Source organism: Sinocyclocheilus grahami, unplaced genomic scaffold (assembly GCF_001515645.1).
Source record: "Sinocyclocheilus grahami isolate Dianchi unplaced genomic scaffold, SAMN03320097.WGS_v1.1 scaffold138.1, whole genome shotgun sequence".
Taxonomy (NCBI): domain Eukaryota; kingdom Metazoa; phylum Chordata; class Actinopteri; order Cypriniformes; family Cyprinidae; genus Sinocyclocheilus; species Sinocyclocheilus grahami.
Genome location: NW_015505317.1, coordinates 82146 through 106384, shown reverse-complemented (window position 1 = coordinate 106384; position 24239 = coordinate 82146). Strand labels below are relative to the sequence as shown.

The 24239-nt window shown below is 37.2% G+C and overlaps 2 protein-coding genes across 3 annotated transcripts; both read right to left on the bottom strand.

The window, feature by feature from the left end:
- Positions 1–2374: 2374 nt before the first annotated feature.
- Positions 2375–7893, bottom strand: phb2b (prohibitin 2b). 2 transcript variants are annotated; one of them, XM_016280198.1, is made up of 10 exons: positions 7798–7893; positions 6955–7084; positions 6215–6299; positions 6018–6097; positions 5714–5898; positions 5422–5551; positions 5239–5342; positions 3451–3528; positions 3119–3195; positions 2375–2990 (listed from the first exon to the last, which is right to left on the bottom strand). In XM_016280198.1, exons 1-10 carry the CDS (start codon positions 7816–7818, stop codon positions 2969–2971), a joined length of 912 nt encoding a protein of 303 aa, XP_016135684.1. In that variant the 5' UTR covers positions 7819–7893; the 3' UTR covers positions 2375–2968. The 2 variants fall into 2 exon arrangements, with proteins under 2 accessions (XP_016135684.1, XP_016135685.1); XM_016280199.1 differs by lacking the exon at positions 7798–7893 and adding an exon at positions 7170–7247.
- A 424-nt stretch (positions 7894–8317) lies between these two features.
- On the bottom strand, positions 8318–15762 carry LOC107591155 (retinal rod rhodopsin-sensitive cGMP 3',5'-cyclic phosphodiesterase subunit delta). Its single transcript, XM_016280197.1, has 5 exons — positions 15528–15762; positions 10177–10265; positions 9852–9977; positions 8838–8943; positions 8318–8761 (listed from the first exon to the last, which is right to left on the bottom strand). The coding sequence occupies exons 1-5, from the start codon at positions 15575–15577 to the stop codon at positions 8680–8682; spliced, it is 453 nt and encodes a 150-aa protein (XP_016135683.1). The 5' UTR covers positions 15578–15762; the 3' UTR covers positions 8318–8679.
- Between the last annotated feature and the right edge of the window lie 8477 nt (positions 15763–24239).

The window sequence follows — 24239 nt, the reverse complement described above, 5'->3', positions numbered from 1 at the left end:
TTTGGGGAGGGCTTTGTTTGCGTATCACTCACAGACGCCTGACCTACAGGCCACCTTCAGGAATGAGCACGTGGCACAAACCCCCTCTCCTTCAACAGAGCTTTTCACTATAGAGGGACATTGTGTAGGGGCCCATTAAGGATGAATACAAGCTTTAAAGCCTGAACCAAAATGCGTGTGGCGTCACGCTTAACCCAGCTGTATGTTATGAAAACTACAGGAACGGACTTGACTTGAGCCTGAGCTCAAACGTTTGTAGTTTTATTTCGCAGACAATCTCAACGGCTGAATGTCATGTGAGACTGTAGGGCAGTATTGGGTGTTGAGTGCCACCTAGTGGGGCCCTTTAGCAAGTCTGACACTGATAGGCTATAGTTGCATCCCCACACATACACAAAGGGCTTAATATGATCTAATTATACTAAGATGGCACAGAGTCATTTAAGAGCTTTGACACAACCCCTGATTATCCACTGAAACATGCAGGCAGTCAGCGACTTCTCAGTTCTCATCTGCTTATCATGTTTACTTGCAAAAATCTTACTCTGAGGTCAGGTGAAACTGTGTATAAAAATTTAAAAGATACAATGAATACCGTCATTTCTTTATAACAAATTGTCTTTTAGACAAAAGAGCAGTGTTCGTTGACATTTATAGAACTGGCAGACGGCTGATATAATTTCAATATGTATTATATATCATGTTTCATGTAATAAATCAATACATCACACACGATTACATTTAACCACTTATTTTAGAATTCATACACACCAGATCCTGACAAAAATATAAATATGGAAAATAATTTCTGTAAAATATAAAGGGATTTAAATAAAAGATCACGGCTGCAGTTGTTAAACTTCATGAAGTTCTTGTTTTTTGGTCCAGTTTTTCTTTGAATTATTAATGGAATCTTTGTGCCTGCAACACCCTAGTAATTATATAATAATTACTACAATTAAGCTACAATAAAGCTAAATTGCAGTGCTCAAATCCACTGCTCTTTGATCAGGCTGCATCTACTGAAAACTCAAAAACTGAAATCTGTCCCAATGTCTTAAGAGGACAGCCTCAGCCTACTGTGCTCCGCTGAATAAGGTCTTAAATGTTTCACACCATATCATAGTGACAAGTCCTATCTGGCCACTGTATGATTGTTTATATGTTGTTTTTGTCTTTATTCCTTTCTGATATTACCTATTGAAAACTCTGTTGGCACCTGCATTTTTTCCTTTTAAGCCAAATTGAATGTATCAATCTTAGCTTTATCATTTGAGTTACATATATTTTTAAATTTGTATAATGTACAAACCCGATTCCAAAAAAGTTGGGACACTGTACAAATTGTGAATAAAAACAGAATGCAATGATGTGGAAGTTTCAAATTTCAATATTTTATTCAGAATACAACATAGATGACATATCAAATGTTTAAACTGAGAAAATGTATCATTTTAAGGGAAAAAGAAGTTGATTTTAAATTTCATGGCATCAACACATCTCAAAAAAGTTTGGACAAGGCCATGTCTACCACTGTGTGGCATCCCCTCTTCTTTTTATAATTTCCTTTTTTACTCACAATTTGTACAGTGTCCCAACTTTTTTGGAATTGGGTTTATATTTGTAGCTCAATATAATTATAGGTTTAAATATAATGTTTTGAATTTCACATGTGACTTAGATGAACTACAAGACTTGATTATCAGCTGTTCTTAAGAGATCCAGCAACTGTGAAGGCAAAAAAACAAAAATGACATTCAAAAAACTCTTGACTTTGTACATTGTGCCAATGCAAGCATGCACTAGACAAGAATATGACTGCATTAAACTGCTGCACATACTGCATTAAACATTATGCTGAAATTAAATGAACACTTTTCAAAATATTTAACTACTTTAGGTGTGACTTTTCAGTTGACAAGGGTATTTGTACATTTTGGAACAGAAATGTCGGAAGCGGACACCTAAAGTAAACAGCCAAGAAGACAGAGTTAATAATCAATGCTGAGAGTCTTAGTTTAGCCAAACATCAGCTGATTAATCGGCTGCCTGGCCAATATACTTGGAGCAAGACAACCATATTTATCTGTTTGTAGAAGAAACTTGCTTAGAGATTAAGTAAGACTTTATTATGTAACTTCTCCTTATTAAAACAGTAATTTGGATTTGGGTATGCAGTCTGACAAAAGGCTAAGCATCTATTCACTGGTGCATTTCAAAGAATGCAAATACACAGGAGCCAATAGCAGAACCAAACAAGCCCCACACTACGTTCTAAGTTTTGGGGAGGAAAGAGGCAGTTCAGAGGTTAAGTAGAGAGGTAGATTGAGCAGGATTAGACTGCTAAAGTAACCAGAACCAGGTGGTGGAGCGATGCTTTTATACGGCAGGCCAGTTTAATACCAAAAAGGTTTCATACTAATGACTGAAAACACGTTTTAGGATTAAAATATTCCAGGTTTATCCAAACAACAATAAGGCAACTGCCAAACATGCAGCCATTATGAACTTCAACTGATTGGAATTTTTTTTTTTAGCTGTCATTTAGAGTCACACATACAATTGTTTGTCTTATTTTTCAGGAAAGACATAAATCATTACTAAGAAAATGGATGGATTTATTTTTTCTCAGCCAACCTTGAGCTCATCTAATGTAGAATATAAAGACATGTTTCCTGTTACAACAATTAATGTTGAAAAGAATTAAATGATCTGGTACAGTTGTACGTTGTTGCCTTCATTCATTGTGCTGAAAATGAACACAAAACTGCAGTGTCTTGATAACCAGCAAATTGTGGAGTCAAATTTAATTGACGAACCAGGACTACACATTAGATATTTAATGATTCTTCCCTGGACTGACATATTAATTTGTGAGTCAATCAGAAAATGCCATGTCAAAGGACACACATACGGTTACTTGTAATAGAACCTCTGACAATTGGAATGAGAGTGCTTTCTGAATGGGTTACTTCTTTCCGAGAGACAAACTGCAATAAACAAAGAAGATTGGGTCAACATCAACTATATTTTTACACAATGTAATTAAGCAAGCACAAAATGTCACTTTTTCTTTTTGTGGAGTCATGAAAAAGGCATAAAACTATGGGATTCTTACTTGTTAAAAGAGTCGTCCTGTAGATTCAGAACCAAATTATCTGCGCTCAGGTAAACCCTGTTCTGTGAAGCCGCCACCTGGAAAACAACCTTCATCTGGTCAGGGCTTTTAGAAAGGACATCAAAACATTCAGCTTTTTCCAAAAAGACTTGAATAAATGTTAAGCCTCCCCCCCCCAAAAAAAGACCAGCTGAACCTTGGCAGAACTGCTAGTGAACATCAAATATTTACATGGGTGGAAAACACACCCTTTTCCAAAGCGTACCGTTTACATCAGGAAAACTCAATAAAAATTATAAATAAATAAAATGAAGTGAATAATAACACTGTACCGTTTTGGCAATGTTCTGCGCTGCTCTGATTCTTCTGAGTTTAAGGTATCCAGGGTTCTTTGTGACGGCCTCCCCTAACTGTGAATTAGATCAGACCAAACCAAAATACATTCCTCATATAATACTTTTCTAAAAAAGACACATTAATAATATTTATATTACAAAATAATTAGGGGTGCTCCGATTGATCGGCTACTGATCACTATCGGCCGATAATCACGTTGGGATGATTGATCAGCGGTCTCTAAAAAGGACGATCTAAAAAACAAACGATCTCAAGCTGATGACGCTGCAGTGAGAGGTTTGGCACGACATGAAGCGGCACTGTCTCAGTCCGGCGCGGGTGAAATAATTATAATGCTGAAGGTGAGGTACTCACCTTCATATTTCTTAATTAAATAACTTATAAAGTAATTTGAAAACCTTGTGTGAGACGTTATTTCACAAACAGTGTGAGTGAATCAGCGCGGGCGCTCTCTCTCAAAATACGCAAATGTCTTCAAATCACCACATCGCGTCTGTCTATAAGCTGCACGCTGCACAGTTGACACAGGAATTGTCACTTGCACAATCTAGGCAGTGTCACATCTTCATGAAAGTTTATAAATTGCATTACTTTTTAATTCTTGCCAGTGTTTATCCATTCAGCGCTCTCTTGGAGACCGTGCGCTCATGCACACTCGCAGGCACATAATGCCAGGTTCACATTACTCCGTTTGCAGCACATATGTGGTGCGTATTTTTTCCGTGCTCATGTTAACGGATTAAAGCATTCACACTGCACACGGTTGCTGTCCGGCAGTGCGTTCCACGAGTGGTGCGTCTGCAGCAGTGCAGAGATCGTGTCCACACCGAGCCTATTTTTACTGCGCTGCAAGCGCTAAATTAAAAGTAACAACGCATTTTTTGCAGTAAATATGAACATGGCTGACACGAAAATGTAGTAATTACACCATAAATGCATATGATTAAACTCTACTGTGTTTCACAGTCAACACATATGGCTTTTTGGCTAGGTTTAAGGGGAAAGAGCACTTTTAGATAAAGAAGGCAATAATAGATGGCACTCGTGGAGGTAGGAAAACAAAGTTCTTTATGAACCGCAGGATTGCTTGTAATAAAGATTGAAATGCAAAAGGAAAGGCAGTAGAGACGACTATTTCTGTCAATGATAAGTTTGTGATAACGTAAGAAAAGTAGTTTAAATGTTTTGCCACTTGCTTAACTTAATATATAAATCTAGAAGTAAATGCAAAAGTAAAAAGCATTGAATAATGTGTTGCTTATATTTATTGTGTTTAAACATGCCTGTGAAAGATTGTATTACTGTACTGTGTAAAAAAAAAAAATCACAATGATGAAAAAGCATTTTCGGTGACAATGTTTGGATTTGAAATCAAACTAATGGATAAATGTTGTGTTTGTGGTAAACAGCCACGGATCAATAGTGGAATCCTGTGTGAAAGCTGCTTCTCCTCTCACAAGAGACACCTAAGAGGGGGAATTCCCCTCATTTTCAAAAATCTAATTCAGGCCCTGAATAAATGTCTGAAAATCCTGATTGGAGTATCACTATAAATAGTTATAAATGATAAAAAGTAGGCTTTAAAAAGATCGGTATCGGTGATCGGTATCGGCAGATACTGCTTTCTGTGATCGGCCTAAAAAATCCTGATCGGAGCACCCCTAAAAATAATACTGTAATACAGTAATATAATATAATAAAATACTCATGACTTTTGGACCTGTGAGTGGCAAAAGAAATCATTTTTTATAAGAGACTCATACCATTTTGGCGGCCTGGGCCTCTCCTTCAGCTTGGATGATTTTCTGCCTCTGTTCTTGTTTTGCTTTCTCCACAAAGAACTGAGCTCTTTGTGCCTCCTGCTGGGCTGGAAGACCATAAACACGTTTTATTACAGTTATTATGTCCACATATGTTACGTGTTGCAAGAACCTAACTTTACCTACCAACTTGTTTGGCCTCCACAGCTGCTGTGTACTCCTTGCTGAAGCTCAACTCTGTGATGGCCACATCGTCGAGAATAATGTTGAAGTCCTTAGCGCGTTCAAAAAGATCTCGTCGGATGAGTAGAGAGACCTGCATGAAATCAGTGGCAAAGAAAGATTAAGAATATAGTCATTTGTAGAATGTAATTTGGAGATTTTCTTCATTTGATTATGGATCCTGGAAATTTGGTTCATTTCTAGAATATGTGGAAGACTTTCAAAACTGAGTAACAGATTGTGAGGAAATACAAACCTGGGCTCTTTGCGTAATTAGTTGGGATGCATTAAATTTGGCGACCACGCTCTTCAGAACTTCATTTACAATAGATGGCAGCACACGATCATCGTAGTCCTTCCCCAGCTGCTGGTACAAGACAGGAAGGTTGGAAGCCACAGGTCGTGACAGCACACGCAATGCGATGCTCACCATCTGCAGGTCTGACCACATTACAGCAACATTACATGAACTATAATCAAGCTGAACACATTATGACTATGTTAAAATGGAAGTAAACAAAGCATGATCATGACAATGAAATAAAATTAAAAAATTTTACCTTTACTTCCTGTTAAAGATGATATTTTTCTTGGTTTGGCTCTGATATCATATATGATTGGATACTGAAACCATGGTATCCTATAAGAACAATGTCGTTTTTTACATTACAGTTTAAAGGTACAGCATTCCTTTTTTATTATGGTGAGATTAAACATGCTTCCACACAGAACAAGTATATAAGTCATAAAAAATTGCCTGAAGTGGAGACCCTCAGAGAGGACTGTGTCCATCTGCATCCCTCCAATTCTATTAAAGACAATTGCTCGCTGACCACCCTCCACTAAAGACAAGACAATTAGTGTGAGTGATGACATTACCAGTCTTCTTATTTTAATATTCATTTCAAAAGTACATGTTGCACAGATACATCACCGTTCAAAAGTTTAACATTCAAAAATATTTTGTCCAAAAATCTCTTAAGCTCAACCAGGCTGCATTTACTTGATCAAAAATACAGAAAAAACTGTGATATTGTGAAGCATTTTTACAATTTAATATGTTTTCTTTTTATGTAATTTATTCCTGCAAAGCTAAATTTTTTAGCAGCCAGTACACCAGTTTTTAGTGTCACACAATCCTTTAGAACTTATTCTAATATGCCAATTTATTATAATTAAAGTAAAAAAAACAAAATGTTGCGCAGCTTAATATATTTGAGGAAACCGTGACTTGTTTTCAGGATTCTTTGATAAAATTCAAAAGAACAGCATTTATTTGAAATAAATCTTTTGTAACATTGTAAATCTCTTTACGGTCACTTTTAATCAATTTAATGCATCCTTGCGGAATAAAAATATGAATTTCTTTCAAAAACTAAATCTTGATCCCAAACTGAATAGTAGTGCAGAAATTCACTACACTAGACATCTGAGCTCTACTCCTAATACTTTTTCACTTTAATGTAATTCTTTATACTATTGTAACACTGAATGCACCTGTATATGTGGCCTCTTTGACTCCATAAGCAAGTGCACCTGCTCCAATTAATAACTTCAGTCCGAGTCCAGCACCCTTTGAGCCAGAGGACATGCGTCCGGCGAGATCCCTCAGGTTCTGGAGCAACCTCTGTGAGATTACAAAATAAACATATTCACTTCCACTGACAATATGACCGTTACACCAGTAGTATAATCTTCAGACAAGGTCTTACCAAAAGGGTTAGGCTAAATGATATGACAGCGCCACCTTTTGACACTTAATGGGCATAACTCATCATGTCTAGAATTTTCCGTTTTTTATAATAACATATCATAATAATCCCTGTCTGGGAAACGACTTCATTAGCTTACATTCTGATACAGATCATGGAAGAGCAGGTACTGTGTTAAACAAATTAGGCAATCTTTCATGAAAAAAAACCATTACATTTAATGTGCGTCTACACTAACTACCTAGTATGTATCAAGTCAACTTTAGACCTAACGTTACAGCCATTTGTTACAGGTGATATTAAACGTCTAAGGCCCAACAAGCTTTAAGAGCAGCCGGTTTCAGGAGTCAGGACTTCAGCACAGGTATTCAAAATCAAAGCATGCTATTCAAAAATTATTCATATTTAAATTTGTTAAGGGGTCTGACAGCACGTTTCATCTTAAAATGTGCTTTAGTGTATGAGAGCAGATCAGATCATGTAACAGTTACTGTGTAACACTTTTTCTGTTCCGATTTCTGTTGCCAAGCTGATTATGACTGCTTCTAAAAAGTTGTCCCTTTTATTAATGAGCATTTAAACAATTCTAACGTTATAAATAAAATTTCTTAAGAATTAAGATACTCACGTTAGGCTCTTTATTCGCCATGCTTGCAGCAGCTACCCAAGGTCGTCACGAACAACTTCCGTTCCAACCGGAAGAAATTCTGGGTAATGTAGTACTCTCAGTTATTTCCACGTTTTGGACATTGCTACATAGAGAACGGCCAGTCTATATAAAGTAATTATATGCTTGGTCATATCCAAGACTATATATTTAAAATGAAAACAAATTTGATGTGACAACCATTAAGATATTTTAACTGGATAAAGATATGTGCCCAGTTTATTATATGGGAATAATGGAAAGTTTTAAAACCTCTGAACTTTTTTTTAAATTTGTTCTTATATTCCACTTATTTTATGTCATGTTAAAGCTGCCATATTTCTGTAAATGCAATGTGTGACAAAAATTGGCCACAAAAAACAATTATGAGATCACTCATTCTGCTGATAAATACTTAAGGGAGAAATGCAAGAGGCAAAATATGAATATGAATATTTTAATCCTTAATTTCATAATTTATTTTAAAACAAATCCTATCTTACAGTTTAACTAAAAAAAAATAGACCATGAATAACCACACAGACTGGGAGAAAACGTTTTAAAAACAGCTGATAAGGAAGCAGTGTACATTGCAGGATTGAAATACAGAAGGAGGAGAAGAAAAATATACAAACAGGTAATTTACACAACCAGGTTGTCATGAGCATGATTGCTCTTATGTACAAGTCCTTATCTGCCATAAAACTGGTGTGATCATTTGTCTTGAAACTGGGTTTTACTGAAATGTTCCCTTTAAAGCGCCTCAGAAGAAATACTCAGTACGGAGAGTGTCTTCTCTGGCAACTGAAACTTGCGGAAGTGTGGGTCCATCCTCTGGAGTAATTAAACGAAAGGTTCCATGTGTCAGACGTAGAAGAGTCGTACCCGGGATGTGCTGACATGAAGGTCGTCATCATAAAACTTGGTCTCTATAACAACATTACCACTGCAAGAGAAGAAATTTGATCCATGATTAATCCAACTTTTATGGATATCAAATATGTAGAAAAAGAAAATCTTACGTTAAGACATTTGCAGGCATCATCTGTGACTCTGGTGCAGCTTCTATCAAAGACTGCCATGTGTTTGTAGAATTAGGAATCACAAAGCCAAACTCAAAAAACCACTCTGAAAAAAAGACAAGGTACATGTGTAAGCATTTTGTGATGTAAATAGTCCTTACGCACTTTAACTAAGGCAGGCTAACAAGATGAAAACATATTCACAAACAAGCTTTTAAAAGTCTTTTCAATTCATTTGTTCAAGTTATATAGTTAATCGTGTCTCAAAAGAGCATTGTTTGTGCACACACGTTCATATGAGCCAAAATAAAAAAGATTTTCAAATTACACATATAAAATAACTTGTCAAGTAAAATCTGAATATAAATACTTTATATCAGTCTAATGCCACAAAATCATGAAGACAAGCATAGATCAAAATTTAAATGGCCGACTGTTACATTGTGAAATGCATAATAAATTATTTATTGAAAGAAATCTCTATATTAGAACACTGCATTTAAACTATACTGTTCAGGATATTCAAGAATATTAGGGATAGTACTTAAATGTTCAAATGTTTCACAAGTTACCTGTACCTGTGGATGTAATGAATGAATGCAATATTATGATCACGTTTATATTTGACAAATTTTAGCAGTGTTTAGTTCAAATGTTTATTCTTTTAAAAACTCTGTAGCTAAGATGAGAATATATGGTTAGTATTCAGTGTTGATTTACCAAAGTAAACAAAGGTAGTGTACTACTCCTTTTTAAACAATACAGTCTTGTGACATTCAGTTTTAACAGGATTTCAAATGGATTTCAAATTGATAATGTACTTTTTTGTTAATGGATAATGAATAAAATCATTTATATGGAGCTCCTTGCTCGAGAAGACATCTCTGTGTTAAATCATTTTAAAGATATTTCAGAACCAACCATTTTACAAAAGGGAGCTCTAATTTTGCGCTTCCATCATCATTGCTATTTCTTATCACAAAAGTGCAATGCGCAAGAAATAATTAGAACAACCTTCTAGGCACTGGCCTTTAAAGAAAACTTTTTGCTCCAGTCGGAATTTTTCCAGTTTTTCTACTGAAGAGAAATTCAGCTCTCTGGAGACAGCTTTACATTTCAGGATCTTCTTAGGAACCCGAGCTGGAAAACAAAATCAAAACTATTAGTTACCAGACATGGCACATTCTGTACTAAATTCAGAACAGAAGACTGATCTTGACCTCTCGCTGAGATCACTAAAAGGAGCAGTGAAGTAGCGGACATAAGAGAAGATTTGGCGTAGCTTAATCGAGTCAATAGTTTAAATCTTTAATGAAAGGTAATGCTGAGAACCACAAACCTTCATGTTCTACCCCAGGAAGGGAGAGGTCTTCAGTTCCCTGCCAGAGAACCTTCCCTGTCTCTGCATCTCTAAGATTCATCCAGTTTCTGGAGACAAGTTAAGGCATGCTGAACGGACTGGCAATGAAAATGTCTCCTGATGTCAGGGCCAACTTTCCAGAAAATGGCATTTTACAAGAAGATCAACTCAAACAATGTCAATGGGAGATAAAACTTTTCCAAATCAATAATTTTGTGTTAGGCTCATTGGAACTCAAGTAACAGTTCACATAAACATGAAGATTGTGTCATCATTTACCTCATGTCATTTCAAACCTGTATGACTTTCTTTCACAAAAAGAGATGTTCACCAGTCATCAAACTCCAAAAAGAACAACAACAACAACAACAAAAAAGCACTATAAAAGTAATCCAAGACACTTGCACAGTATAGCTTTCTTCTGAAGCCGTATAATAGATTTGTGTGAGGAACACACTTTAAAGTCGGCATGAAACGGAAGTTGCGATCGTCTTTTCTTCACTACTGTGACGTATAACCGAGTGAAACGGCATCTGAAACGAGAGATTTCCTTCGGGAATTGATTGGATCGTTGGAAGCTGGGGCATTGCTAACAAAATGGAGGCAGATCTGAATGGCAGTTTGCAGTTAGTGGTGGGGGATTTCTCTCTAGATTCACAGCCGACATCCAAGCATGAATAAATGTTTTATTTATTAAGGATGACGACGATGATCAACGGCACAAAACAAAACTCACGAGAGAGAGAGAGAGAGAGAGAGAGACTGCCTGAATGACTGAGCAAAAAATTAGTTTGTGATGTCCTAAGAGTAATGTCGTAATACCCCCTCATGACTAGTGTCAGTGCTATAAAGTGAAGCATCAGCTTCAGCTTTCCCGCTGTCGTTTATCCCAGCGTTTGCCCCTCACGTCACTAGCTCCGCCCTTGCACCATAGCTCGTGACCAGAAGAGAAGATGAGTCGTTTTGAGGGGGAGGGGAGGTTAAGGTTTTTGATTAAAGATTACGAGGGCACATTAATTTTGTAAAAAATAATGAAGTGCACAGATAAATTATTTATAATAAACTACAGTATTCCATTAAAAAATAAGAATTTTCAATTTTGATTACATGGTGACTTCAAGTTTAAATTCACTAAATATCTTGCTCGTTCTTTTTATGTTCCACGGAAGAAAGTGAGTATTTCTTGAAACACATGATTGGTGAACTATTCCTTGAAATGATGTCTAAATTCAAGAGTTTCTATAATTATTACATCGAGCATCAATTTGTTATAAATCACAAATGCAAACAATACCAGCATAGCTAACAGAAACAGACCACACTTGAAGTCTAAAAACAGCCTGATCTGTCTGTTAAACAATGGTTTGTGACAATGGCTTGTACTCTGTGTCAATGACATCTGACCTCTTCATCTTCAGACCACCTGTATGAGCCTTTCAGGCTGCTAAAGCACACTCACACAAGGCTGCATGTGTCATTACAGGCCCTAGTTACCAACCCTATGAGACCTTGGTCAGGGCTGCATAAGTGTGCTACATGTATTACTAATCCTAATCTACCTTTCAAGCATTAATAGTGACACATAAATACTCCTTAACAAATGCAAATCCCTAAATTGTTCCTGAAGGAATAAAAAGCTTATCATAAAAATCCTTCATCAAAAAGAAAATATTACTGACACTGCAGCCATAATAAAATGATTTATTTATATTAATAATATTTATATCAATATAATATATTAATTTTATTTTCTTATTTATTATTTAGTTCTTCTCTTTCTTATGGAGACTCGATTTTATATGGAACTATTCTGAAGCATTAAATTACTTGAAATGAATCCCAAGACACAAATAACCAGAAGCATGACCAAGGATTCATTCTCAGTCTAGCCAAGAAGCTGATCTATATATATATATATTCCTTTTACAAAATGACCAAACTGAACCAAATTAAATTATTCAATGTTAACTTTGCTGAACAGATCCCATATCTTCATACACAATGTATAGACTACAAAAATAACTACATTTTACACTCATATTAATGTGCTTAAACATCAATTAAGCAAATTCCAGACTTAGTAAGGGATTCTTGTATTTCCAATCAATTTTATGTGCTATATTCTGTGATATATTTCACCCTGAATTTAGATGCCAACAGCTGAAGACACTAAAAATGAGTAACTACTCCCTTAAAGTGTCAGGCTCTGTATCTGATGAACCAGGCGACTGCATTTGAGATTATTGGTGACAGATGTCTGTGGGATCTCACCTGCTGAGCACACTGAGAGAGTCGCAGGGGAGAGACCCTTTTACTCACAAACACCGTCACTGTCGAGGTAATTAGTCCCTTCGGCGCCAATGCTTTCATGGAAGCCACATTCATTTTTAAAAAGTCATCCATTGTTGCATATTGTTGCCAATTCCAGTCTGTTGTTACTGGTGCAAAATAGCTACAGTAACGGTGTAGTTTAATAATAATAATAATAATAATAACAACATTAAAAAAATCAGTACATCAAACGCATCACATTTTGTCCTATTAAAAATGTTGGCAGTGAAGGCTATGTTAGTTAGTTCTAATGATTTACCAAAAAATACACACACAGTACTGTGTTCCTGGAAGAGGAACAGAAAACTAGCCTTGAAAGACATGGCAACAAGCACACAAAATTCACACACCTTCAAAATCTCTACATGCTTCTAACAAACATAGTTTGGCACACAATACAATATCTGTCTTTTTCATCATTTAAGTCAGTGGGTTTTTTTTTTTGTAGCCACTCAAGGGTATGGTGCTTTGCACACAGTAGTAACCTCTGGGGCACACTGGGAAGAAGAAAAAAAAAACCAACTACACAGGGCAAATATGATGAAGCTTGGAGATAAAATTGCATTGACGAGCCTTTGAAAATCCATTTGTGCTGCGTAACTACATTGTACCAGATTCATGCTGCTACAAAGAGCTGTGCTATACTAAGATGACACAAATTTAGTAAAAAAAAAAAAAAGCTGAGCTCTAAAATTATGTGCAGGGCCAATGCAATAATGTACATTATGCATAAAAGCATGTTTCTAAATAGGTAGTGATATCAATGGCATATCAGCCCATGCTCCAGTTTACTCTGAACAACTACTACAGTACAAAGTTTCAATATTCTACCTAAAACGAAAGCTGAATGTTTTATCCATACACTCTACCGTACACTACCGTTCAAAAGTTTGGGGTTGTATTTGAAAGACGTCTCTTCTGCTCAACAAGGCTGCATTTGTTTAAACAAAAATATAGTAAAAGCCGTAATGTTGTGAAATACTATTATATATTTATTTTTATTATGTATTTATTCCTGTGATGGCAAAGCTGAATTTTGAGCAGCCATTACTCCAGTCTTCAGTGCAAAAAAAAAGCTGAGCTCTAAAATTATGTGCAGGGCCAATGCAATAATGTACATTATGCATAAAAGCATGTTTCTAAATAGGTAGTGATATCAATGGCATATCAGCCCATGCTCCAGTTTACTCTGAACAACTACTACAGTACAAAGTTTCAATATTCTACCTAAAACGAAAGCTGAATGTTTTATCCATACACTCTACCGTACACTACCGTTCAAAAGTTTGGGGTTGTATTTGAAAGACGTCTCTTCTGCTCAACAAGGCTGCATTTGTTTAAACAAAAATATAGTAAAAGCCGTAATGTTGTGAAATACTATTATAATTGTATTTATTCCTGTGATGGCAAAGCTGAATTTTGAGCAGCCATTACTCCAGTCTTCAGTGCCACGTGATCCTTCAGAAATCTTTCTAATATGCTGATTTGGTGCTCAAGAAACATTTCTTATTATTAACATTGTTAAAAACAGTTGCGCTGCTTAATATTTTTTGTAGAAACCAAAATGCATTTAGTTGGGATTCTTTGATAAACAGAGTTCAAAAAAGTTCTTTTGTAACATTTATACTGTCAGTTTTGAGAAATGTAATACTTTGCTTTGTAATTTGTAGCTTTGCTGAATAAAATTATTAATTAATTAAAAAAAAAAAAACTTCATGACCCCAAATGTTTTGAACAATAGTGTAAATCCAAAATATTTCCTTACAGACTTTCAACACCATCATTCACAAACCTTTCATTAAAAGACAAACATTTATACGTTTTAATCATTTTCCACAGCTTTGCCTCAAAGCAGTTGGATGCGAGGAGCGCAAGGCAGCAAATCCCTGTCCTTTCAAATCAAGGATTTAAGAATTACCAGCCTGTAAAACAAACCCTTGCTTTCCCAGAGAAGGTCACACAGGGTAGACCCATGTCTACGTGAAGAAATATTTGTAAAACAGTGTACATCAGGACTGACACAAGGCAGTCCAAATGTTCCAGACGTGGCCATTTTCACCCCATCAGAGGGTTCTGGTGCTACTGTGATTATTCTCGTCAGATTTACAGAGCCTATTATAGAAACACTAGCCAATGTTATGTAATCGTGATGGCAGGCACAAACTGTGTGAGGAGATTTCACCTGTCTAATGCACCTGATCCCAAGAATCAGGTGCCTGATAGTCACATAGTATCCTGAAACCCATGTGAACATTAGCTAAACGTTCAACTGAAGGAAGTAACAACATCCCACAGTTAGTTACTGATGCTGATATGCTCACAGAAATGTCAAACTTAGTGGGAATTTTACCTGAAAGTGTCTATAATCTAATAAACACCACCAGACTGCTTTGAAATTACTTACTTCGGTATGATTAACTGCACTGGTAAATTACAATTCATATGCCAGTAACTCATGAATCCAGGTATGCACATTAACAAAAACATGTATATTTGTACAATTTATAGAATAACACAGACGTAATCTGGATTAGAGAAATTACACCATCTATTCATTCACACACCACATAGCAAATCAACTTCTCATATACACCGCAACAAAACTTAAGGAAAACAGTTTAAAAACTCAACTGGATGTTTAAAAGTGTTGATACATCCAAAATGAGTCGACTGCCACCACAGACGCAAAAAAAAAAGCCTGTAGTTTGTTTGTTCAAATAAAAGGCATTTGGATTTATAGATGGATATTGCTGAAACTGAAATCAAGCCTCAGTCATAATGACCAAGAAAGCATAACATAATATGACACTACTTCACCTCCCAGTTTGTCCTGCTAACTGTTACCAGCATCTCATACAGCATCAATACTAAAGTCCTGGTTTCATAACCGTTAAATTAATTACGTATTCCAGATTAACACCTGAATAAAGATGCAAAGTTGTGTGAGTTTGAGGTTTGAAGCTAGTTGGCTAATCTGTCCCATCATCACTTAAGGATACAGTTTAAACCCCTTTAGAATCTCCTTCGCTCTGTCTTCTTCCGAAGACATCTTTTCCCTCGATCTTCAGCTTCAGCAGAAGAAAATAGGCGAATTAAAACGTTCCGTCGAGGAATAACTAATAAATATCGGACAAAAACCGCTTGTAAAATACACAAAATCCACCTCGAAAGGCTTTTAGATTCAGTGAGATCCAGCTTTAATCCCAACGGATACACTTGATCCGCTCACAACCTACTGTAAATAGATTTTTGTGGGAGACTGACAGCTGGTTCGACCAATCATCTTGCGAATTTTCGAAGGCCTGGATTAAATGCACCAATCATAGCAGAGATGCGAGAACCAGGGCGGGGGTTGGTTGCGTAGGGACGCGTCACCGATGGCAACCCCTCAAACGTCCTTCGAACGCAGCAGAACGGAAGCGCGTGTGTGACATAAAAGTTATCTGTACTATATTTGCAATGGAATAAATAAGGCGCTTCATGTGGAACTGACAGGGGATAACATATAAATACAATTCAGATGAATAACGCTCAATTTATGGATAGTGGACTATAAAGGAGGCCAGTGTACGTTCAGATTGCTCTCTTTATATAAAATATTTTGAATTGAATTTGAATTGTGATAACAAACATGCGGCTAAGTAGTTCAGACAAAAAGATGCTGGAGCATATAGACTAATGAGCCCTTCAATGGGTTAACCATCTTTGAACGTACTCCATTTGATACTTTACGATATATTTCAAAATAAAATAAAATATATATTCTCTACAAGTTATATATTTTTTCTTAACATTAACACAATAATAGAAAGGCTCATCTTAATATAAACTGCGTGCTTGTAATGTTGTTCAGAGCAGGGCAGAAATGTTGGCCTATATATCATTATTATCATCATCATCATTGTTGTTGTTGTAAAACTCATATGCCATGTGTCAACAGAGCCAAGCTGTGTTAACAGCAGAATTTGCAAATCAGTTTCTCTTCACAACACACATAGTCTGTAAAAGATGTTTAGCAGTTTCCTATAGTATGAAAGCTCTGTGCAAATTATATGTCTAAAAGAAGCCCTGTGGCTAAGCAGAAACCAGCACAGGAAATAATGATGGCTAGTCTAGCAATGCCCTCACAACTACAAAAAACACCCTAGCAACCATACACACTTTGACTGCTATGACTGGCTTATAGATAAACAAGAAAGAAATGTGGAGATTGTAATGAGAAATTAGCTAGTCGATTGCACTCAGTTTTGGCCACACGTGTGCCTTTTTGCTGTTCACTCCATGAAATAATTATCTTTTTGAGTGAATGGAGCATAAAGACTATTCATACTGTTTGAGGGAATACTAGAGCTGAATAACAGCTCTCACACGGCCAGTGTGAGTCCATTGTGACTCTTTGAATCCTGAGCAGAAGGTCCGGGTCTGACATGAACAATTCAAAGTTTTTCTTGTATGTATCTTTTGCACACAACTTATATCAATTTGGGTAAGTTATCGCTGACAAAATGACCAAATTATCCATTATCATTTACACTTCTCTCTTCCAGGGAGAAATTATGCTAGAATTAGCTCTAATGTTGACTGGAAATGGAGCTGAACAGGAAATAGAGTGTGCGAAAAGGTCTTGCAGTGGCTAAATGGGAGAGCGCATAAAAAAGCAGGAAATTAGGTAAAGCTCATTAAAAGAGAGTGTTGCAGCTGGAAGATAAGCAGACTGTGACTTCTCTATTAGACAGCTCGTTACCTGGAGTTATCGAGCAGCAAAGACCAATCATATTGCATGCAGCTATAGTCTAAAAGAGAAGACAGATTAGTGTCCACAGAGACTTGTGTGAAACTATTCAAGATTTTAGACATGTCCACACATTCAGCATATCATATTATTTTACCACTTTTTCATCAAGACATTTGCTAGTATGATCATCTGATCTGTGAAACTATAAAATGTTATTTGCTGATTTACATTTGGATCTGTCCACTGTGATAACAGTAAAACAGATAAACCCCCTATTTGTCAGGCAGCTATTACTAATCAGAACAGAAAGCTTTTTCATCAAAACAGGCACACTGATTTTTCATCAGAACTATTTTTGTCCCCTTTCCCCATGCAAGTCCCATCCAGTGTTACAGTTATAATTATTGTCTTGTTTCCAGTCGCTCAGATGACATTAGCTGGTATATTAGTCCTGATTCTGCCAGTGGAAAGAAATTCTTAGTTCAATGTTCACTGAGCATTACACCAAATTTAAATGTATTAATTATATAAGCAGATTGCATGTGTTTTGAAATGTGTACAAAACTGGTTTGCTGATCAAAACTGAGTTAATTCTCAGTGAAACTGTCATACTCTTCACAGTTTCTAAACATTATTTAATTGTGTGAGCCATAACGTAATTATCCTTTCAAATATCAAAATCTGTCAGACATTTATATTCCATAAATATCTGTGACATGGAATGTTTTGTTTATATGCAATGCATTGTTACAATAATAAAAGTATCTCATGGAAAACTTTCACAAAACAGCATTCAGACAGACAAAACTTTTCATTTTGGTGGCATTGGCCAATTTACTGACACAATAGCTATAGGTTTTGAATCATGAAATAAATGTTTTGGATGAGTTACATTTTCGGTGTGTGTATATAACATTTTGTGGACATGCAATAGAGTTGTAATGTCCCATAAAACAAGACTTACGGTTAACAGAATGTTAAGAAATGCTAAGAAAAATTAGATAAAGCAAATGAGAAAAACTGTAATATCAGCCATTTATTGGCCAAAAAAATTGGCTTAGATATCGGCAAAATTGTTAATATCAGTGCACCCATAGCAATAACAGTGTGTCAAGCTTTGCCTTTAAGTTTTAACAGCCTTTAAAAGAGACAGACAGATAAATAGACTGTAGATGCTGTTACAGTCAGAAATTTTCAAAGGAAATATGTGGGATTTTAAGGGTATTTGATGACAGGAAATTGATATGCAGACCTTCTAGAAAAGAAAAAGTATACGGAGTACAGTTTGAAGGACAGCGTTGAATTCATGAAATTTAGCTTGAATGCAAAGTTGAGTTAGTGTTAGAAATTTTAGTCTGAAAATTATAAACTTTAATATCATTGTTACAGTTATCCTATTAGTCTGTATGTATTGTTTCACAAAGGGGATGGCTTTAAAAACCCAAAGAACCCAGTGATGCACATTTAGCGTCCACTTCTAATGTTAGCTCTTGAAGGAGAGAGAGAAGTTTCAATAGGAAGTTGTCAAAATGGAAACACATTTCTGTATGAGAGATGACTAGAATATAAATAGATAATGTGAACACATTTCATTGTTGTACAATGAAAATGTAACAACATTCATTGTTTTATCATAATGCAAGTTTTTTTTCCATAACGAAACCACTAATGCAAATGTTGTGTTCTTAATGGCTGTGTGTACTTATAATTTCTGTGGAAGGGTTGTATGAAAAAAGCATCTGAAAATCTGCTTTATCAGCAAAAATACACCTAATGTTTGCTTTATGTTCAAATTCAGCTACCGGTCCTCTATCTGATCCTGGTGGGAAATAACAGAAACAGATGCACGGTGCTGGTGTGAATTAGAGATATAGCTCTGGATCACATCATCAGCATTCAGATGTTTTTGTTTGTGTGTGTGTTTCGCATCCTTTAAGCCTGGCAATTTAATCACCCAGATTGCTTTTGATGCCTTTATACTTCAAATGCAGCCATAGTAATTTATCAGCAGTGAATGAGAGGTATGGCTCTGAACATTACTTTGACAGCCTAGGAACACAGAGCACTGTTTGCCAGTCAGCCTCACATCTGGGTTAATTTGAGGTTATTTTAAGGACCTAATCATACATATGATCAAGGACAGTATTTCCTAGTCATAGCTATTGTCAAATATGGGTGAACAGGCCATTTAGAAATGAGTGCTGGAGGGTTTTCAAACACATTCTTATTAAAAGGTCAGCAGAGTCAGGACTGAGCTTCAAGAACTGCTGTATTTAACATATGTCTTCAGACTCTCGGCAGTAGCTTTGATAAAGGTCACTGAAAAGCTTCTGTGAAAATGAGTATCTGTAATGGGCAAAGGATGAAGAGGAAGCTGGTTGGTTTTGGATAAGTATTTTAGAAATAAAATGATTTATTTTATGCAATGCATCAGACGTTTCTAATGTTGCCACTCGAGAAGACTGATGCGACACTCGATCGTTTAGGTGACTGACATCGTGTCCCTGTATGTTGTGTCGCATAAAATAAAGAGTTACAGCACAGTTACGATTTTATAGATGAAATTAAACCAATGCAAACCTGTATTTGGCGGCTCCCTCCTGAAGAGGATGAAAAATCCCGCTCACAACAGGGTTGCCAGGTTTTCACAGCAAAACCTGCCCAATGGACCCAAATATCTCTCCTACACTTTTACCAACACTCACACACATCATCAATACATCTCTCCTCACAGGCACCTTCCCCACTGCATTCAAGCAGGCTCGGATAACCCCACTGCTCAAAAAACCTACATTAAACACTTCACTTACAGATAGCTACAGACCTGTCTCTCTCCTTCCATTCATAGCGAAAACCCTCGAAAGAGTTGTTTCCAACCAGATATCATTGTTTCTTTCACAGAACAACAAACTGGATCCTAACCAGTCAGGTTTCAGGAGTGGCCATTCAACTGAGACTGCACTACTGTCAGTCACAGAAGCCTTGCGGATTGCAAAAGCTGATTCCAAATCATCAGTCCTTATTCTGCTGGATCTTTCTGCTGCTTTTGACACTGTCAATCATCAGATCCTCCTGTCTGCCCTCTCTTCAATGGGCATTACAGGGATTACACGTCGCTGGTTTGAATCCTATCTCACTGGTAGGTCTTTCAGGGTGTCTTGGGGAGGGGAAGTATCCAAAGCCCATCAACTTGTCACTGGGGTTCCTCAGGGATCAGTTCTTGGACCCCTCCTCTTCTCCATATACACAACATCACTGGGTCCCATCATACAAGCACATGGCTTCTCCTACCATTGCTATGCTGATGACACACAGCTCTATCTCTCGTTTCAACCAGATGATCCAACGGTAGCTGCACGGATCTCAAGCTGCCTGGCGGACATCTCGGCATGGATGAAAAAATATCCCCTACAGCCCAACCTGGCAAAGACTGAGCTTCTTGTCTTCCCTGCCACTCCAACTCTACAGTATGATTTTTCCATCAAGCTAGGTTCTTCTACAATTACCCCATCAACTTCGGTCAGAAATCTTGGTGTAACTTTTGATAACCAGCTGACCTTCAAAGACCACATTGCAAAGACCACTCGATCTTGCAGGTTTGCATTGCACAACATCAGAAAGATCAGGCCCTTTCTAACGGAGCATGCTGCACAACTTCTTGTCCAGGCCCTTGTCATCTCTAGGCTGGACTACTGCAATGCTCTTCTGGCTGGACTCCCAACAAGCACAATCAACCCTCTACAAATGATTCAGAATGCAGCGGCACGACTGGTCTTCAACGAGCCCAAAAGAGCCCATGTTACACCTCTCTTCATCTCCTTGCACTGGCTACCGGTTGCGGCCCGAATCAAGTTCAAGACATTGATGCTTGCATATAGAACAGCCACAGGCTCAGCACCCGCCTACTTCCACTCACTACTACGAATTTACATCCCCTTCAGAAGTCTGAGATCCGCTAGTGAGCGACGCCTCGTGGTACCATCACAGAGAGGCTCAAAATCACTTTCCAGAACATTCTCATTCACCACTCCTGGCTGGTGGAACGATCTTCCCACCCCTATCCGGAATGCTGAATCCCTGACAATTTTCAAGCGACAGCTGAAAACTCATCTCTTTCGAAGCTACTTGACTTCATCATAAAAAAAAAAAATTAAAAAAAATAAAAAAAATTATCTCTCTTTATTTATTCCTTCTCTTTCTAGCTTGTACTTATTTGAACAATGTCTAAGAACTTGGTATTACAGCAGTACTGAATGGCAACCCCCGCTGACGTGCCGTAACACCAACGCTAGACTGTTTCTTTGCAGACACTTGCGGAGATTCGTCCTAGTAGAATGCTCGGCTCCGAAGCGAAAAGCTGATGTACGTTTGCACGCACTCTCCTTTTATACCCGCGCTACCGGGCGGGGTGCGCATGGCGAAACACACACGCCAACTGTCATTGGCTTGTTTAGTTTACACTCAAAGGTGATTGGGCTCTCGGGCGAGATCCCAATTCGTCAGTCACGACTGACGTAACGTTGAACGTGACTGACTGAAAGGGAACAAGGGTACACCAGACGAATGTGTCTTTTGCCGTTTGTCTACGTCTGTTGGTGCAGTGTGAATTGGCCTTAAGAGTTTCTGTTGCAAACACCATGTTACATGTAGTAAATAAAGTTAGCATATTTATCATACAAATGTGCATTGCTGCTAGCTATAACTGCAATCGATTCATTTGACAAATCAAATTTAATTGGGGTTTACTGAATTTAGTTACAGTACAATTTCTTTCTTTCTTTCAACAGTGTTGGGTAGTTTTTGTGTTAGTGGCTGGTCAAATGCACACCAATGATGGGTATTAAGCCCCTGGAATGTGAATATTACCTGGGGAACCCCGCCAAAAAACATGTTTTTTTATTTTCTTTTTTTGAAAGTCATGAAGACATTATCATGGAGTTTTTCCTTTGCTATGAGCAAATGGGAACGCAAAAATAATTTTTAGTAGTCTTCCATTCACTGCTATAGAAGATTTACCCAACTATGACGACCTCTACTGAGAAAAACCCGGAAATGTGAAAAAGGTCCATTGGGCAGGTTTTGCTGTGAAAACCAGGCAACCCTGCTGTGAGCGGGATTTTTCATCCTCTTCAGGAGGGAGCCGCCAAATACAGGTTTGCATTGGTTTAATTTCATCTATAAAATCGTAACTGTGCTGTAACTCTTTATTTTATGCGACACAACATACAGGGACACGATGTCAGTCACCTAAACGATCGAGTGTCGCATCAGTCTTCTCGAGTGGCAACATTAGAAACGTCTGATGCATTGCATAAAATAAATCATTTTATTTCTAAAATACTTAATCTCGTTACTTTGGATGTTAAAATATGTTCTTAGAGGTGTGCACTGTTTGTTCATGGGCTGGTTATGGAGCCAATCACAGCTATGAGTGAAACTCAGGGTAGCAGTCTGAGATTCGCAGTTCTCCCGCCGAACACGAGCCCAGCTCCGGCATGAAATCCAGCACCGTTACGGTGGAAACAGGATAACAGAGACTGGTTGATGATTGCTCATACATGTTTTTATTTACTTCTAAAATGTTAGTTAAACGAGTTCAAAGTAGGTTTCCACTACACAATGTATTCGAGATGAGGGGTTTTAGTGTAGCCTAGTTTAAAACAACAATTTGAGAATTCCAACTGAATATAGTTCACCCAAAAATCATGTCTAGCCCCAAGAGTGATTACTGATAAACTGTCTGAAAAAAAGAAAGTGACATTTTAGAGAAGAAAAAATCCCCCACTGACTTTCAAAGCTGCTACATAGTAACGACTTTCTACTTCGAGAACCTTGATAGAAATGTAGTGGAGTGAAAAGTACAATATTTGTCTTTCAAATGTAGTGAAGTTAAAGTCATAAGTTCCCAGAAAAAATAATACTCAAGTAAAGTACAGATACTCAAAAAGTGTACTTAAGTACAATACTCAAGTAAATTTACTTAGTTACTGTCCGCCTCTGGTCATCATTATTTCACTTGTATGTCGTTCCAGACTTCTTTTTTTCTTTTTTTGTTGAACAGAAATTGTCATACTGAAACTAATCATAACACAGCAACCTTTGTCATTCTCGCCAGAGCAATAACATGAAATCATGCAAGCATGTAGAACAACACTGGAATACTACAAATGAAGAGCTTTTTCTCAGCACAGGTCCGAATGGGATAATGCAATCCATTTCTGAATGTTTTACATGCGTTATGTACAATATATTTGGAGATCAATTCTCACAGCTACATTTGAAATGCAGAGGTAAATGGAAATTATTTTCGCTGACAGTCTTTCAGCGAAAAATTCTCTCAAGAGGAAACACATTAAACATGTGGAGCAAAAAGTGCAGTTTCTTTTTGCAGGATTTCACCACTTTCTACAAATTATGGGGTGAATTTATTCAAGAGTTGTGCCGTTTTTGCACGTGGCATTTCAGTGCAAAAACCTGTCTTTTTCACCAACCACCCACAATCCAGCTTAAGCAGGTGCTGAATGCACTGAAATATTGATTTGCATAATTATTTAGTGAATTAGGTGCTAAACAACCCAAAAAGCATGTGCAAATATTGATGGGTGCAATTCATTTATAATTTATCCTCTGTATATTAAACAAGAATGCCTTAAAGGGACACTCCCATTGGATGATCCATCTTTAGGGAGTGTTATTCAAGGATTTACATAATGAACTGTCGTTGCCACACTATTTCCCATCTCTAATAAATTTGTTAATATTTGTGAGGAGATTGTGAGGAGCTCCCTGAACTCTGCTTCATTACAGTTCGCACATATTTTTTCGCTGTGAACGTTGATCTGCCTTCAAAACACCCGGTAAAAAAGTCGCATGATAACGTGCGACATCACTTCGACTCACACCCTTTACGGCATTGGTCCTGGCTTTTGTTCACACAGGGCTCATTCCGGGACTGATCCCAGCAATGTTACTAGGT

Coding starts and splice junctions, on each gene's coding strand:
- LOC107591155 (XM_016280197.1), bottom strand. CDS start 15,577: ATGTCTTCGGAAGAAGACAGAGCGAAGGAGATTCTAAAGGGGTTTAAA. Junction 9,978..10,176: donor TCCTGGGGTAGAACATGAAG/GTTTGTGGTTCT, acceptor TTTGTTTTCCAG/CTCGGGTTCCTAAGAAGATC. Junction 8,944..9,851: donor TAAAGGCCAGTGCCTAGAAG/GTTGTTCTAATT, acceptor TCTTTTTTTCAG/AGTGGTTTTTTGAGTTTGGC.
- phb2b (XM_016280198.1), bottom strand. CDS start 7,818: ATGGCGAATAAAGAGCCTAAC. Junction 5,552..5,713: donor TAATTACGCAAAGAGCCCAG/GTTTGTATTTCC, acceptor GATTTCATGCAG/GTCTCTCTACTCATCCGACG. Junction 2,991..3,118: donor CAGGACGACTCTTTTAACAA/GTAAGAATCCCA, acceptor TGTTTATTGCAG/TTTGTCTCTCGGAAAGAAGT.